General features: G+C 36.3%; 1 protein-coding gene across 5 annotated transcripts in view; it reads right to left on the bottom strand.

Moving 5' to 3' along the window:
- Positions 1-18,324, bottom strand: part of CNTN3 (contactin 3) — a 317,098-nt gene that overhangs the window by 205,070 nt on the left and 93,704 nt on the right. For 3 of the 5 annotated variants that reach the window (XM_023620075.2, XM_023620078.2, XM_023620076.2), the window contains exon 3: positions 7,031-7,157. The exons of the other annotated variants lie outside the window; for them this stretch is intronic. In XM_023620075.2, coding sequence (XP_023475843.1) covers positions 7,031-7,157 — 127 coding nt within the window. The remainder of the gene's footprint in view (positions 1-7,030; positions 7,158-18,324) is intronic. 5 annotated transcript variants of the gene reach the window in all.

Raw genomic sequence — 18,324 nt, 5'->3', positions numbered from 1 at the left:
ACACAAATCAATATAATAATGACTTAAATCAGTATAAAAAGTCTAAATTCTTAAGATTAAAAGGTGCTTTTCAGAGTGTATAAGCTCCATTGGATGACGACTATTTCAGACACAGTTGAATTCCCACCATCAGTTATAATAGGAGGTATATGGTAGGTACTCAAAGACATTTCCTGAATGGAGTAATCTAATTGTACCCTCTAACCATAACGTAGCCATAACTAGCCTCCATATAGTCATCCCTAACAGTAGTCATCCATATTATCAATAAACATCTGGAAGATGGGGAATTAATACATAATTATTTCTATTTTCTTTACTAGTTGGTATTTATTTACCATACTAGTTATTATTGGATATGGCAACCTTTTACAGAAAACCACACTAGTATGGAATAACAATAATGAATATAAACATGGATATGTATTCTTGTTAGTATAATTTAAGGCACCAAGCCCTGAATTGGGTTTTCCGCTAGAATCTGATAACAAGCTTAGGGTATGTCACCCTTTGAAACTGAACGTAACAAAACTGAAAACAAATTGAATGACTTCAGGTAGTTTCAGAATAATTCAAGGATATAATTCACCTCACAGCTGATTGTATCAAGTTATTGTCCTTCAGGATATCTACACTACCACACAAAATCTGCTTAGGACAATGGAAATATAAGGAATGTTCTGGCGAGAAAGAAAAAGAAATGTCATATGTTAGACTTCAGCAGAAAACAAAGCTAAAAGAACAAAATAATTTACTAAAATTTTTAGGGTGCTGGGGTTGGGCTTGGGAAATATGACCACACTAAACACTTGTTAAATCAACAGGCAATACTTTATTTGGGGTTTGACAGGAAAATTAGGAATTTAATCACAGAAGCAATTTGTGGTTTTAGATGCGGCTCTCAAGTTAATAAGCAAATGCATTTGTGTTCAAATGCAATGTTTGTTAATATGTTTACTGAAGTGATGAGAATAATTGCAGCCCTTGAAAGAATGAATATCTGAATTTGCATATTCAATACTTTATCCAAAAATAACTAGTTAGGCTTCAGCAATAATTGCTGAAGATATAAATGAGTTAAATTGCAATGCTATATTTTCAAAAATTGAGTTTTTAAAATGTGTTTTATGACACAGATTCCCATTTCTCATTCACTGATACATTTTAAACATATACATTAAAGAAAACAAACTGAGTAGAGTTACACTGCGATTAAAAACAATTGTTCAGTTTACATAGTTATAGCCTAGTTCAAATTGATCAGTGATTGTCTTAAAATTATTCTGAGGAGAACTGTAGATGTTTGCTATTTCTGCCTTCGCTGCAACCATTTTAGCTTTTCTGGCAGCAGCTCTCTCGTTCTCCTTTGAAAAGGCCACACCTCACATGACCCAGGCCTGGCCACTCAGAACACTCCATGTCTTGGACCCCAGAGTGTGAATGTGACCCAACTGATTTAACTTGTGTTTGATCAGCACGTGTTAGCTTTCCTCCTCAATCCTCAACCCACTGCAAAAGCATAAGAAAGAAGAACAAAAAAGATGTAAATTAGTTTTTTATACTGCCACCTTTAATATCTAAAATCTAACCTCTACATTCCTCCTGGGTATTGACTGCTGACAGTATTAGCTATGTTTTTATTCTCATGTTTTTCTGACACCATTTGGAGCGTTTGATGACACTAACAGGAAAGCTGCCCTTTTCTTCCAGTTGACACTATGGGGAGGATATAAGTAAATCTGGAATTTCAGGCAGCCATCTTTGAGACCTCAAGAGCAGTCTGTCTTAAAAAGGAGCCAAAAAGGGGGGATCAATCCAAACGTAAGAATATTCTGTGGAATAAACTATTGACCGCTTCTGATGCTGCAACCCTTCATGACATTCTTGACTTCTGAGACGTGTTCTAATCCCAAATTCCTCTTGTTTGTTTTCCCCTCACTAAATCATTCCTTTTTTTTTCTTCATGCCACCCATGGAGCATTCACTATCTGCCAGGCATTTGGAATGTAAGGATGAAGGACACAGTGTGTTCACCTTTAAGGGAGTTACATCCTACCAAAGCAATCACATTTTATTTTGATAAGCTTGATAATAAAGGCAGGCACTGGGTGCCACGGGCAGTGCATTGGCGGAGCACGGAATCCAGTGCTGGGAGAGATGGCAGCACAGCCAAGTTTCAAACGTCCTGTAAGAGATGCAGTCTATCTCTCTTTGCCTCAGGTACTATAGATATTCTTTATTTTTTACGGTTTTCAACCATTCCAACCATATGAACATTTCATTGCTCTTAGTGGCTGATTGTGGGTATGGGGACCACAGCTCATCTTTGAAGACAGGATGCTAAAAGGAGTTGAGTTTGAGGATAAATATAGAGAACTGGGTCTAGTGATGTAGCAGAAAAGATTATATTTCCTTAGGGGCCAAGAGAATTTAGAGAAACAATAACTCTTATTTGCTTTGGGGCATAAAAGTAAAATAACTGTCACATTGGATCTTACATGGTGACAGGATATATGTAAGGGACAAATTGCATATAATCAGAATTATGCTTAAAATGTGTCATATGTTATTATATGTAATATACAGTATATTATATATAGCACATATATGCTATATTCTATACATAGAATATATATGACACATATATAAAATTTATAGCACATATATAGGACATACATTCAGCAAAATATAGTACTCTACGTCATACCATGTATAGCATTATGCAGTGTGTATGTTTGTGTGTGTGTGTGCGTGTAGAGACAACAAACAAACTTAAATTTCTCTTCCTTACAATCACTCCTTGAATAAACGGTGAGCAGAAATTAGTCTATTACTTTATTTTCCTTTCCTTTCTTATACTGAATGCATTTAGTTGACTTTCAGTAAATTAAGTATGTGTCAAATGTGACTCCATTATGAGGAACCTAACAGGGTGAAACTGTGGCCAGGGAAGACCTGCACTTTGCAATGGTATTTAGTCGTTACAATGTGTATATCCAAGATTCCTTACACTGCACTTTATTAAAACAGTTTGCTTGTTTCATAGAGCTGGAAGAGAATGACGTTCTGGTCGCTTCTTTGTGAAGAGAAAAAAATGGAAGAGAATTTACAGAAAAGAGCTGTGGATCCAAGGGTCGGTCTAGAGCAGTGTCATCCAACAGAACTTTGTGCAAGCAAAGAAATGTTCCTCTGTTCTAACCAACACAGTAGCTATTAGCTACATGTGGCTGCTGAGCACTTGAAATGGGGCTGCTTTGACTGAGGAACTGAATTTTTAATTTAAATGATTTAAATTTACAGGGCCACATTTGGCTACTGGCTACCATACTGAACAGCACAGCTCTTAAGTCTTGAGCTAGACTAAACATTGAAAATGCAAAGTCTATGTGACCCACATTTAGCTTTAAGACTTATTTTCTTTGGCTTACATTATGTTTAAAAAGAAAAGCAGAGGAGTTAACACTACAAGTAGAGAGATTCCAAAAAAGAAAATATCTGAATTTTAAACATCTCTTGAAAAGCTTTTGTAATATTACACCAAGATTCTCCAATAGTAACAAGTGGCCAGTGCTGAGAAGCAGTCATGGCCACGTGCTGGGCTTGTGGCTGAGTGGTAGATAGTTTCCAGTCATTATTCAATGTGTCTATATATTCTTAAGGCAGACTCATCTCTTTTAGTTTTGTTATTTGCCTGGTCCCTACTGGCACTGTTACATTTTACCCGAGTCTGGCCCAAACATGTGGTCCTTTTAAATGCTAAATGGCATCAGTACAAGTGACCAAAGATCCTTCTACTTGAGTTCTTTCATATTAGCAAATTGTGGGCATTTCTAACCCTATGAAAAGTCAGAGAAAATCCTTCCTATCTAAAAAAGGTATTAATACTTCCTCAGGGTAACCTCTTTCAGCATCATCAGCAATTACAATGAGACTGAATACTAATTAACCTTTAAATGCAGGCTTTGGGGCTCAGGCGGGGAGATGCAAAAGAAAGAAGAAAATTCTCAATTAAACCCTAAGACAAGTAATTTCTCTTGAGAATTTCTGAACTTTTGGATTTCTAATATGGCCAATTAAGAATTCTTTTTACCCAATGGGATAATAACACAGACAAAATCTCTCATTAGATGATTTTGCTTCAGTCTCCAAGACAGGCTCTGGGCTTTCAAAGGACATTCATTTATAAGATGCTTAAACTTTATTCTGAATTTGGGGAACATGTTTGTATTCTCTTTAACTTGTGGTTTCACATGGGCCCCTAATTTTCCTCCTTAGCTGACCATCCATCTGTCCATCCGTCCATCCATCCACCTATCTATGTACCTACCTATCTACCTTCCCTCCTACCTATCTACCTACCTTCTTATCTATTTGCTTATATTTATAAATACTTACAAAAACATATCCTTTCTCTGACTTCATGTAAAGAAATCCTCATATCCTTTCTTTATGTCCTCAATGTTATTACATATTCATACTATTTATCTGTAATTTTTAAAGGATAGTAAAAAAAAAAAAAGAATAAGCAAACATATTTTCTTCTGAATCATTTAAAGAATAACATAGAATAGTACCTGGTTAACTGTTAAAGTTAAAAGCTATGGGAAAAAAAAAATCAGGCCATAAATGAAGGTGCTCTCTAAGTAGATAAAGTTATAATTAGAACCCACATTATTTTATATTCCTATTTACTCCATTGGCACAACTTATTTCTTATGCAGATAACATGAGTAACAGGGAGCTATTGCTTGTTATAGGAAAGCCTAACATTTTCACAATGAAACGAGGTTCCTTGTGCTTTTTTAAGATCTTGATTTCTAGGGACTATAAACCTTCAATTTAAGTGAAATTTTATATTGGTTCAAAGTCTTAACTTCAGACAATCTTTACAGTTATCATGAAAGTGTCTGCTTTTTTTGGCTACAAAAAAATATTTTAAAACAATACCTAGCATGCTAAATGTCTTTATTCATCAGACTTAAAACTGATAAATCAATTTAAGTCACACATCTCCTAGTCTCAGTTACAGATTTTGTTTAAATTTTAAAATATAACATCCCGGGACATATAGTAAGACATAAGAAGTACTGTGCAAATGACAGCACTTTTTCATCAACATTTCATACATGTTATCAATATGTTTAAATACAGGCTCTTTGGCATTACAATAAATACCTGGTATACAACGAAATAATTACGACAAAAGGCTATTTCTGGATTTCTAAACTCAATACTTCTTGATATTTGATGAAACTTTACAAACATAATTAATCTATTCACTTAGAAGTACACGTTAGTATGACTAAATCTTGTATCTTGACAATTTTTCAGCTGAACACATTTATCATCAAATTATTCCTAAGATAAATGCCAGGAAATACAACTTTACTGACAACAGAAAAACAGCCCACACATGAGTCATTCACATGGATTCTTTATGATATTTACAGTCATGTCTAAAGGATAATCTTCCATTTCAGGGAGAAACAAACAGATGCTAATTTAAAAAGTATTAGAATGTCCTAAGAAAATGCTGGAAAAAAATATTTCCAAGATAATGTCTTGTTAAGTTGATCTGCTCATCTTTCCCCAAAAGAAGAAAATATTTCCAGATGTTACATGTGCTTAAGTCTGATTAATTGAATATATGATTGAAAATACAAAAAGTGGAATTTTATGAGCTAGTTCATAAAGTACTCATAAAATATAGTTCATAAAATACAGGTTTTTGTATTTTCAATCATATATTATACTTTTCTAATTTCTGTAGGGAGAGGAAGAGGCAGAGAAAACTTTTTATTGTCTCTGCCGATTCTGAGCAGTAATCTGGAATCATGTTTATTTTGCTGAAAGTACACCATACGTGCTCAAAACACATGCTGACGAATATTGCTGAAAGAGACTGACCTTGATTACTTCCAGATGCAAAAATACAAAGGTCTACCTTCAAACCCAATGCTGACCCAATTTAACAACGACTGTTGGCCTCTATTATTTACATGGGTTAAGAGAACAATACAAGTTGAAAAAGATCTACATTACTATTGCAAACATTTAGAATTTTATTAATATAGGCTAAAGTCTGCTTGCTCTGCAGGTTATAAAAAAGGTTTTACCAAGCAAACCAATATTGTAAACAGTTTTTGAGACAAATGTTCACAGTAATTAAAAGAACACGTTGTTTTCAAGGTGCCTCCAGCACCTTCTCACAGCCACTTTTATGAAAGTAGGATATGCTATTCATAAATAATTCATTTCTTCGTTAAAGTGTGTCTCCTAACACACACAAGAATAAAAACTGTTAATTTTGTGTTATTTAATAAAACTGTTAATTTTGTGTTTTAATAAATATCCATCTCATCCAAACAATCCACCATCATCCCCAAAATAGTAATATCTTTATCCTAAGGTGACGAGAGTTTAGATTTTTTTTCTATTTCTTTATACCTTTCTGTGATGTTTGAAGGTTTTCAGGGAACAAATATTATTCATATAATCTGGAAAATATACACTGTTACATGAAAAAATCTAATAAATATATTTTTCTTTTCAAGAAAAATTAAAATGACTTTAGACAGAAAGTATTTTATTCTTCTATCTTTAATGAACCTTCAAACTCACACCCAGTAAAAACAGGAAAGGAAGTGTAATAGATGCTGAAACATCTTCTTTAAAACTATGATTTGTAAATACCTTTAGAACACATTTAATTTTATCCCCCCATGAGTACATGTTTATATATTAAAAGCCAAGTTATAAATTAAATCGCACTATAAATCAATGAAAGACATTGCTTAAGAGATTCTACTGTGTTTATCTTTAATCATGAAATCTTACTGTAAAGTAAATAATCAAGCCAATATATATGGTCTGGATCCAAATGTTTATGTATTGGATCTGCTGAATATAGCATAGGACTATAGATTCATGAATTATTTCTTACTGCTGGCATAACTATATTGAAGAAAAAAAAATTCACAATTGTCTCATCGTTTTTTCTTCATTTGGATTTTCAGACTTTCCACTGTACCTGTAATGAGGTGAAGGGTTGCCTCTTGCTTCACAATTTAAAGTTACTTTTTTATCCTCTGAGCCAACAGGAAAAATGCTGTTGCTGGGCTCTCTGATAAACACAGGGCCTTGTAAGAGAAGCTCACCTATATGGGTGGGAGACATCCAAAAAATAATCATAATAAGTAAAAGGTACTGTAAAGGCTGCATTCTAGAATCAAGGAAGAAAAACAAGCAACTAGTATCTGCTCTTTAAAAAAAAGGAAGAAAAACCAGGCATTGCTTCCCTTGTCCACAAAGCAGAACGCTCTGTAGGCACTGCTTTGTTTATGAGCATCAGTTAAACTGTTCTTAACAGCTACTATCACTTCTAAGAGAATGTAAGTTGGTATAAAAAGCATTTGCATGTTAATAAGATTACTTAAAACTACAAATAAGGCTGCTGTAATTACTTTCTATAACATATACCAGACTTAAGTTTTCATGGGTGAATAATCTATTACAGGAAATCTTTCTGTCAGAAGCCTCTTTGCAAAACTAAGGCTGAATACAAGACCAGATGAATACCTGAGTATTACCTTTTTCATAAAACCTGCCAGCCATGCAAATCTGAAGGTTGGCAATGTAATTTTGCCATTTTGAACTAAAAACATTTACTACGTGGTGAGACGTCTATTTCATTACTAGCAAATTGAAGAGAAGAATACAGCATTGAACAAGTGTCCTTTAAAAAGTGTTTTTACTTTGGTTAAGAGAACTTGAACATTCTCTGAGAAGAATTTCCATATACACACAAAAAACCCCCCAAATCTCTCTCTTTGTACTATGAATTCAAAAGGGAATGAGATAATGTCATCACCAAATGTTTATGCTACCGCGGTTGCATAATCACTGCCAGAGCATTTCTAAAAACAAACAAAAACATAGGGGGAAAAAAGCTCTTTACTCTTGGAATTCTCAGTAAAATTGCAGAGGAGTTCCTATGGAAGCGGAGAAAGAAGAAACAGACTAAGTGACGAAGAGAGTCCATGAATAGTCAGACAAAGCAAACGAGATGGGAAAGTACCCAAAAAGGCCCAGAAACCATGAACTTACACCTTGGCTACTTCAAGTAGTGATAACATTAATAAAAATACTTACCATAACAAGAATAATAACACAATATTGAAAATAATCCTTGAAATGATGAAAACAGCAGCAGCTAAAGCTACCATGGGAATCCTACGTGCCCCTATCTTTTAATCTTCAGAAAGCTCGTTGAGACAATACTGTAATTATTCCCAGCGTACACAAGAGAAGTGCTGAGTCTAAGAGGGGTTAGGTGACGTGAGCAAGTTCACGCGGCAACACCCTCTAGAATATCTGATTCCAGAATCTATGCAGTGACACCCTCTTCTCTTTTGCACTAAGAATTTGGCCTTGTCCTTGATCTGGCTTTTGCCCTCAGCCTCTGCGTGGTAATCTGTCACACTGCTAGAATATCTTTGTTTAGGGTGGGGACTGGCCATACTGGACCAGCCACAACTAATAGTCTTGGACGGGAGCTGGCCATATCAGAAAGACCAACCATGTGACTGAAAGTGAGAGATTTGGGTCACATGATATCAGTTGACATGGAGATGGAGCTCAACCTGGTGTGCAATCAGTCACTCATGACCAGGTAATGAAGCCTCAATAAAAACTCTGGACACTGAGGCTTAGCAAGCTTCCCTGGTTGGCAGTACTCCTGGTGTATGGCTACACCTCAAAGCCAAGAAGGTAACACATCCTGAGGACACAAAAAGCTTAGCATTTTGGACCTCTCCAGATTGTGCCCTATGTGTCTCTTCCTTTGGCTGATTTTAGCAGATATCTTTTCCCTATAATAAACCACAAACATGAGTATAATAGCTTTCAGGGACTCCTGTCAGTTCTTCTAGCAAATTATCAAGCCAGAATTTGCAAATGGTGTTAGAAATGCAGGGAGTCTGGGAACTGTGTGCTCAAACCATGAAGTCTAGGGAATTCCAGGCATCTTACCACTGCAACATCATCAAACAGCCAACCCTTACTATTGCCTACCAGGTTTTAAGAAAGCAGCTTGCTATTCTCCCTTGTCTTTTATTTACCTCTAAGAAGAAAATGCCACAAGAAAAAGACTTCTCCTTCCTTTGTGGAAAAAGGACAACCTCAAGCAGAAACGGATTTTGAAGTAGCGACTAACACCCTTAATCAAAAAGAAACAATGTTGTCACTTGTTGATGTTTTTCTCCCTCAATAAAATTTTTTAAAAAACAATAGTAAGTTTCACTAATTTGAATTTATTATCTGACAAGGTTGAAAATACTTCTGATGTCTGTTTGTAAATATTTGCAAATATGGTGGATTTTTCATAGCATTTTTCTAGTATAATAGCTTTTAATTTACTTTGGGTGACGTATATTTTAATGACAGATGAGATGGTATAGTATCATTTTTCTGAAAAACTCTGATGTATATAAAGCTTCAAAGCAATAGTATATTAACACAATGTATACATGTGAAAATGACAGATACATTGGGGAGGGAAATGGATAGAAGGAAAATTAGGTCAAGAAAAGAAGGGGGTGATTCTAATGAAAGGGACCAAAGAGATGTTTTTAGAAATCTCTTACATGTGACCACAATGAAAACTCAAATATCCATTGCATCATAATCTAACGAAAGTCAAATCCCAAATGATGCTCTTCTCTAGGGACCGCTATTAATTTTACATAAAGGTGTTCAAGAACTAGCAGCATTTTTTTCGTGAGACCCTTTTGAGAGAACAATAATAATAGCTAATTTGCTAACATTTATGTGCAGGCACCATATTAAGCCATTCACATCCCTCACCTTTATTCCCAGGCTTCCTTCAACCCCATCCCCTAATCTCTGACATCCAGCCATGCCACTGTCCTTGTCTTTGCCTCTCTGAAGAGCTGAACTTCTTGTCACCTTTGGGCTCACCTCCTTATTCTTGCACTCCAGTTTCTTTTTGTCATTCAGAATGCAGCATAAATGTTATCTGCTCAGCTTAAATGTGCCTGCCCTTTCCACCCTCTAAGTTATTACTCACCCCTCACTTCCATCAGTCACAGACATACCAAAGCACATCTCACTGTATCTCACTATATATAAACATTATACATGTTTATATGTGTTTGTTATTTATTTGTTTCTAATTCATTGCTGTATTCCCAACTCCTAGAATGTGGGAGAAAATCAATATTTGTCTGGTGAATGAATGATTAAGAGGAATGAAGGAATTCTCACCATAACTCTGTATAAGGCAGATACTATTATACAGCTGGTGATTGATAAAGCTAAGACTTTCACTCCAGAGCTTATGTTCTCACCTTGTACACTGTTTGGCCTCCCCAGCAGAAATGAAGCACAGATAGGTTAAATAACCGAACCATGGAAACACAGCATTTTGGTGAGAGACCTGGGATCAGACCCCAGGGCTCACATTCTTGGTTTGTTTCCCTTTCCATTAAACTACACTGTTCTAAATACGGTCAAAGGCGAAAATTCACCATCAGCTTGCTTTTTCAACTTCAATATTTCCTGATGACACTGGAGTTAACAGCCTGTGAGGCATATACCCACCATTTCTGAAATTTAGGGCTCCTAAAGGCTTTTCAGACCCACAGCAGCCATTCGGGAGCCTCCAATGACTCTTAAAATGTAAGTACAAATTAATAATCAAACATGACAGGTCGATCCAAGCTTCACACTCAGAAAAGAGACAAAGGCCACTCAATCTTGCTTCACCAGAATGAAACAGGTGATGAGAGGTGCTGGGGTATAATGTTCTAGTCTCTTGCTAGCAATATAAACTTAAAAGGAATAGATTCGGAAGTCTTTGCTAATCTAAAAGAAATTATCCAACATTTTCTTCAAAACAAAGTTTGGTCCTCAGAAACACAGAACCTTAACTATTCACACAGACATTCATAAACAGCAAAAAGTAGCTTGACTGAAATGAAAAGGAGACCTCTGGCCTAACTAAATGGATTCAATGTAACATTTAGATTGATGCTAAACTTTACTTTTTGTGACAGGGGCATTTTTTCGATATGCTAGCCCAGTTCCAAAGCTCCGTTTTAAGTTTACAACCTAAAATAAAGGGCATATAACATTTCCGAAGAGAACTAATAAGTCCAAACCTCCAATCCTGAGGTGGTGTTTTTCTCCCCCCTGAACACCCACAGGCTACTAGGAATAACTGCCTTTGGATGTAAGTACAAGCTTTATGAGCTCCTAAGGTAATGTCACGCAAAAGATCAAACCGTGGCCAATCAATTCTAACAGTCATACTATTTACAACCTTTATGAAGACGGACAAAGAGAAATAGACAAAGGATTCCAGGCAGCTGCATTACTTTTACTAAAAGAAATGAAATTCCTAAAAGACTAGGATGTTCTCTCTGAAATTCCTACAGAGGAGAAAAGCATACCCTATTTTCCCTTGCTGATTTACATGGCATAAAACTGGAGGATATTCTGAAATGAGGAGGGTAAATCCAAAAAGGGAGCTGGGGTGGGAAGCGCTATTTAAGGCAGAGTTTAAGAGCAGGGGGACCTAGAAAGGAAGAGTCAACATTCTTACAAGGTGTCATGCTCAAACAGAAGGAGCTCTACCCTGGGTCAGAGAAAGTAAGAGAATATGCCACCGATGAGATCTTTTTCTAGGTCCTACTATTCTACAGGGAGAACAAAAAATTAAAGATGAAAACATTTTGTAGCAGTGGGGTATCATCGTTTTTTTTTTGGCATTGGTGGTTTAAAGCTAAAAAATGCAAAAACACAATAAGGAATGACCAAAACAAAATTCCATTTATACTTTTCCAAAGTCAAGGAAGGATAAAGAATTCAATTTTAAGATAATGCATTTATTTAACAAATATTTGAATGCCAGACCCATGCAGCATGTGAAAGACAAGCTGTGGCACACATTGTCAGCTGTCTATCCACCAGCGCATGCCCATTCTTCTTCTTGCCTTCAGAGTCTGTCTTTCACCAGAGATACAGAAATCACCAGATATATTACCTTCCCCGAACTCTTTGTAGTTCTTGACTGAGGAGCAGGGGAGACTGGGTTATGAGACCAGTAACAGCCAAAGAGGGGTGTGTTAGTTCGTTAGGTTTGCCATAACATAACAACTGGGTTGTTTAATCAACAGAGTTATTGTCTCACAGTTCTGGAGGCTGGAAGTCTCAAATCAAGGTGTGGGTAGGGTTGGTTTCTTCCGAGAGTTGTGAGGTGAAGGATCTGCTCCAGGCCTGTCTCCTTGGCCATCTTCTCCCTGTGTCTCTTCACGTCATCTTACTTTTATGTCCAAATTTCCCCGTTTTAGAAGGATACCGGTCATAAAGGACTGGGTCCCACCTTAATAACGTCATCTTAACTACTCACATCTGCAAGGACCCTATGGCCAAATAAGGTCACATTCTGAGGTCCTGGGGATTAGGACATCAACACACAAATTTTGAGGGGACACAATTCAACCCATAACAAGAGGTAAGGGGAAATCTGCTAGGAGCTTGTAGGAAAGAGTCTCTACCTTGATTTGAAAAGAAAAAAAGAAGACGAAAATGCTGACATTGCTTCTCTTCCTTTTTGACATGGAAATTGTCAGGTGAGGAAGAATGAATGCTGGGAGCTATGTGGCTGTCTACACACCATGAGGTAGTGTCTCATAAGTTACAGACATAACTCAAAACATCATGTGTTAGAAAATAAACCTCTACTGCATTTTTGCCACCTGCAGGGGAATGTACTATAACCAACATGCTGGAAAAAAGGGAAAAGACAATATAGCTTACTTAAGATGAGAAAGGAAAATAAAACGCTTACCAGGAATAACTAATTTATCTGTTCCGCACATCTGGAAAGGTCATAAAACAATTAGCTTAAAGGAAAAAGTGCTGAGGTGTGGCACACACCTGCAGTGTGATGGTTAGCATAAGAGAGACCTATATGATGAGATAAAAATCCTTTAAATTGTGAAATTAATAGTTTACTACATGATTTGTTCAATTTTTATTTCATGTTTTGTCCATAAACAGAAATAGAGAAACTGCATGGGAAGCAGTATTCAATAATTAGGAAATAAGGATTGAAAGGGGCTGTTTAAGCTTTACAGGTGTGAGAAATAAATGTTCGAGTAAAAAAATACTCCTCCCCTGGGGTGGCAGAGTCTTTTCAAAGCATGACAATTTTTTACCAAGAATTTCATTTTTCCTTTCATTGCAACCTGACTGAAGGAAGACAAAAATGCTCACACCCATACGCAGAGATGGACATGATGCTCACGCTTAATGTTAAATATCTTAATGTCAGCACTTTACTGTAGTAAACTAATCACAAATTTTGATGCAAGCTATGATCTATGTGTACTATAGTTGAGTAAGAGCAGGGAACTCGGAAGTACTTATGAGGATGCCCAATATTTTATCTTGACACTTTCAATCCAATGGCTGTATTTCTGATTTTTGAAATATTCTTTACAATTGAATGAAACGGTTAACCAATTTACAGTTATATTGCAGGAAACAATGTGTTTTGGGGGAAAAAATGCTTAGAGGAGATGAGTTGAAGTCTTTGTAGATTAAAATGTTTTCATAATACTTTATGGCCTTATTTATTTTAATTTGTGTTATTGTCTTTCTATGAATGTGAGTTCTAGTATTTTGAACCTCCCTGACATCTTTCCATTATTCTCAGTCCATAATTATACCTTTCTTGCTAGATAGTTTAATAGCAATTCCGCATGATAAAAAGAAGTTACAATGCTATTGTTAGAGGCAGTGTGCAATGTGTACAATACACCCAGGAGTACACAATCCATGGCTCATTTATTTGAAAAGAAAAAACACTTACATCTCCACATTCTATTATACCAACTTTCATTGAACATCTTTGAAATGTGCAAATCTGCAAGGTTCTCACAAATCATATTGAATTGAAAACACTTCATTAATCAAGTCTTTTAAAAACATTTCTTCAGCACACTTCTTGCAAAGGATTTAATAGAGATTATTATATTTGTGGTTTCTATTTTTTAACAAGGAGATTGGGTCAAGGCTTTTTAGGGCCCAGGCATGATTCCCTTCATGTATTTCAGAAAGAATGTTTCGTATCAAACTCTAGTTCAAGGCCATTGTTTCTATGAAAAAAATAATTATACAATAAAGAATCTGTATTTTAAATTCGTTGTAATGGAGAAGCTATTAAGAAGTCACACTAGCTGGTGACTGCATTTTGTAGTATTTTTGCAGCTGTAATTGCATAAAGTAGAAAAGGGCATAATCTTCTCCTGCCCACACCTCAATAAGCAGAAGCAAGCATTGTGTTTGTAAATGTCCCAGGACATAAAATACCATCTCATGGGGGCTGGCCCCGTGGCCGAGTGGTTAAGTTCGCGCGCTCCGCTGCAGGCAGCCCAGTGTTTCGTCGGTTCGAATCCTGGGCGCGGACATGGCACTGCTCGTCAGACCACGCTGAGGCAGCGTCCCACATGCCACAACTACAGGAACCCACAACGAAGAATACACAACTATGTACTGGGGGGCTTTGGGGAGAAAAAGGAAAAAATAAAAATCTTTAAAATACCATCTCATTCCCTCTTCCCACTTCTTTCTGCAGTCAAAGATCCTGCTTCTATGTTTCTAGACCACTGAGGGGAATGAAGCTGGGTTGTGGGGTAGGTTCGGAGACCCAGGGAGGCAGGACAGAGGATGACCATTCCCAAAACTGTGTCTGGAACTATGGCATGGGAGTGGGGGGAGCCTCAGAGTTGCCTAAACTGAATAATTAAATAATTTCTCAAATTATTTTTCATTTGACTCAAGATTAGAAATTCATGTTTTACCATGATTTACCGTAGACACAGTGTGTGCATGTACACATTCACATACAACTGATAAAAAGTTTCGTGAAATAATATTAATCCTTATACAGGCTGAATCATAATATTCTTTTCTATTCTAGTCTACTCCATCCAATTCGCTTTATCCTCTTCTATTTTTTAAATGCTAGATATAAACTACTATATTAATATCATCACCCATCAATGAATTCCTATCCCCGATTTGATAATCACTGTGCTAGCAGCATGCCTCTCTTGCCTGCAATGTCCTAGATTATGATTTTGGGGGGAACCTGTGATGACTGCAAGGTATTTCTTTAATTTCCTTCACTTAGGAATAAAACCAAACTTGGCGATGAAGGAAAAGAGCCAACCACTTTCAAATGGATGAGTTTGTGGTCCCAAAACATAGTAATGACAAGAAGACTTTCCCCAAATCTGATGAAATGCTATCTCCTCTGTAGTCTTGGGGAGGACAGCAAATAATACTGTGCACTGCTGGCAACCTTGGCAAATAAGGAAACATATTTCATCTTGAGAAACATTGTTTCTTAGTTTTGTATAATATGCAGCAAAATCCCTCATTATATATACCTAGTTCTAAACACATGCACAGTCTCAAATGTCAACATATGAAGGGAAAGTAGACATTGCTTATCAGGCCGCGTACTAGACACGTCATATCTAAAGTCACCTAATTCTAAGTGAATATTAGACACTCTGAATAAAAAATGGTACTCATTTTAACGGTACTGCTTTCCTTAATATTGGCACAGATTACAAATAAGTAATCCTCAGGGCTGTTGAAGATGAGTTAAATTGGATGGTCTATATACATTTTTGATATAACCATTCTGGTCAACCATTTGGTGGTACATATGAGAAGCTACGGTCATGTAGGAGGTCTAAAGAAACTCTGCTCTCAATTCTTCCATTAATCTTTCCTCAGTATCAGCACTTAGTAATAATCTTTCCCCATTCTAAACTCTTAGGAAAATTTTTGTGTATTTTTTTCATCACAACATCCTTCTCCTATTATATATTACCTTTATTGTTCACTCATATCTTCTTCACCCCTAGTCTTTAAACTTTTGGAAGATAGTGACTAAATTTAACACACATTTCTACTCCCTAAGCATTACTAACATATTGTATATATTGGAAAACTTGATAAACTAGTGTTAGAATGGAAATTGTTGTGTGTGGTTTCTGCTTCACTGCAAACAGTTTTAATTCACAAAATGTTATACTTGATCAAAAGAAAGAATTTGGCCATTCTCAGGATAACCCAAAGTGAATAGCCTATCTCCAACTGGAATATGTGTGTCCAACTACAAAATAATTAATTATATGAAAACATGAACTTGTACAAGCTAACTGAATGTCTGCAGCTATGACTCTTAAAAAATAGCCCTGCGGTCTTCTTACAGGCATCTACTATCGTTAGGTGGCTATTTCTGTTTGGGCAACTGGCAGGATCTTGGTCATCTACATCTCACCCACTCCCTTCTGAGTACTAAAAGTACAAGTACTCCACAGGAGCAGCTTTACTAAAACCATATATAAATAGCACTTTTAAAAGCACTCTACTAGTCACCTCGTATAACTTCTGAGTGCTGAAGCAAAGCTCCATTTCAGGATTTTAATGACGCGTTTGAGTGTAACAGCTGTCCTAGCCATTAAAAATATTAAAAATTGAGCTTTTGGTGGTCTGTTTCATTATTCACATCTCTGAGAAAGTTGACTGGGCCTAAAGTTACTTTCAAGAGGGCATAGCATTTACACAGGTTTCACTGTCCCAGGGATGGATCTCTGCAAAATATGCCCAACTTCATGATAAACCATTTATGTGAACCATGAATTTAGTTAACACATAAATAACATGCAATTCTTACCTGAGTCTAAATCTTCCAAGGTTAGGATGTAATGTTAGGATTCAAATCAATCACCTCCTGGCTACCTGAACACACTCCACATTTCTGTCTCTTCATCTCAGAATTTGAACCTTACTTAAAAAGCCATGTTTGCTTTTCAGATAGGACCTGAGCTAGACTGCCTTTTCACATTTTTGCAAATCTGAGATTCTTTAATGACGTGAAATGTATACGATGTGGCCCATCATGCATATTTGGAAATTTTAGTTTGCAAGGCTGCACACTGGTGGCTCCTGGGCCAAATCTATCTTGCAGCATTGTTAGATTTGGATCAGAAAATGTTTCGGGGGAAAAAACACTTCTCTTAAATTAAATGGCCACATTTAAAAATCCAATAGTTTCAGGCATGAAGCAAAATTTCACCTTATTTTTAAAAAAACAAAGGTCTAGCCGTTCTGGGCCCTCTGTCTCCCATGGCAATCCTCAATTGGGCACTGTCATAAGGATAGAGCACATTTGCTGTTTTCCCAAAGGCATCCTACAGGCAGTAAGACATCCAGGGCTGTTAGCAAGAAATTCACTTATAATTACGTGCGAAATAACTTTGTTTACAAAACAACTATCTTGAATTGACTTATGCCATTCTTCTTCCTGGAAAGCTTTCCCCCTCTATCCTTCCAGACATCAAGCCTCTTGATAGGCCAGTGAAAATTAATCCCACTTTATCAGAAATTTGATTTACTACATTGGATTATACCTCTCCCCAAGCATCTGTATTTTAGCAATTTGTGTGCAGGTTGCCTCCTTTTTCCTCAATTTATTTCCTTTTTTATTCTTTCACAGCACATTGCGAAATATCATACACATGATAACATAAGTGCTTGATAAGAAATGATGTCGATGTTAAAAAACCTACATTTATGCTTTAGAACAGGGGTTGGAAAACTATGGTCCATGGGCCAAAGTCAAGCGTCATCTGCTTTTGTATGATCATGAATCAAAAAAATAATATTTCATGACACACGAAAATTACATGAAATTCAAACTTCAGTGTCCATAAATAAAGTTTTATTGGAACACAGCCATGCTCACTGCTTATGTATTGTCTACGGCTGCTTTCCCATGACAATGGCAGAGTTGAGTAGTTACGACAGAGACCAAATGGCCTGCAAAGCCAAAAATATTTACTATCAGAACACTTTATGAAAAGTTTGCTGACTGCTTTAGGACATGCCCCTGCTTTAGGAAAGAGCATGTCTACTAGGAGGAACGAGGACTTTGTGTTGAGATAGACATGATTTTTTTTCCCGATACTAACATCTAACTTTAGGCAAATCATTTAAGCTCTCTGAGCCGCTGAGTTCTCTATTTTTTATGGGAATAATATCAATATTACAAGGTTTTTGATACAAGGATAAGCAATATTTTTTAATGGAGCAACAATGCAATAAACAGTATTTGATATTATTATTGCACATTTTTGCTAAGCCCTTGCATCAAACTTTTAATTACATCTGACTGGGGGATAGTAATTTATGAGAAGGTAGTCTAATAAATGACTTCAT

Source organism: Equus caballus, chromosome 16, assembly GCF_041296265.1.
Source record: "Equus caballus isolate H_3958 breed thoroughbred chromosome 16, TB-T2T, whole genome shotgun sequence".
In the NCBI taxonomy this organism is placed as follows: domain Eukaryota; kingdom Metazoa; phylum Chordata; class Mammalia; order Perissodactyla; family Equidae; genus Equus; species Equus caballus.
The sequence above is the reverse complement of the archived record's forward strand: the minus strand, read 5'-3'. Positions and strand labels throughout refer to the sequence as shown.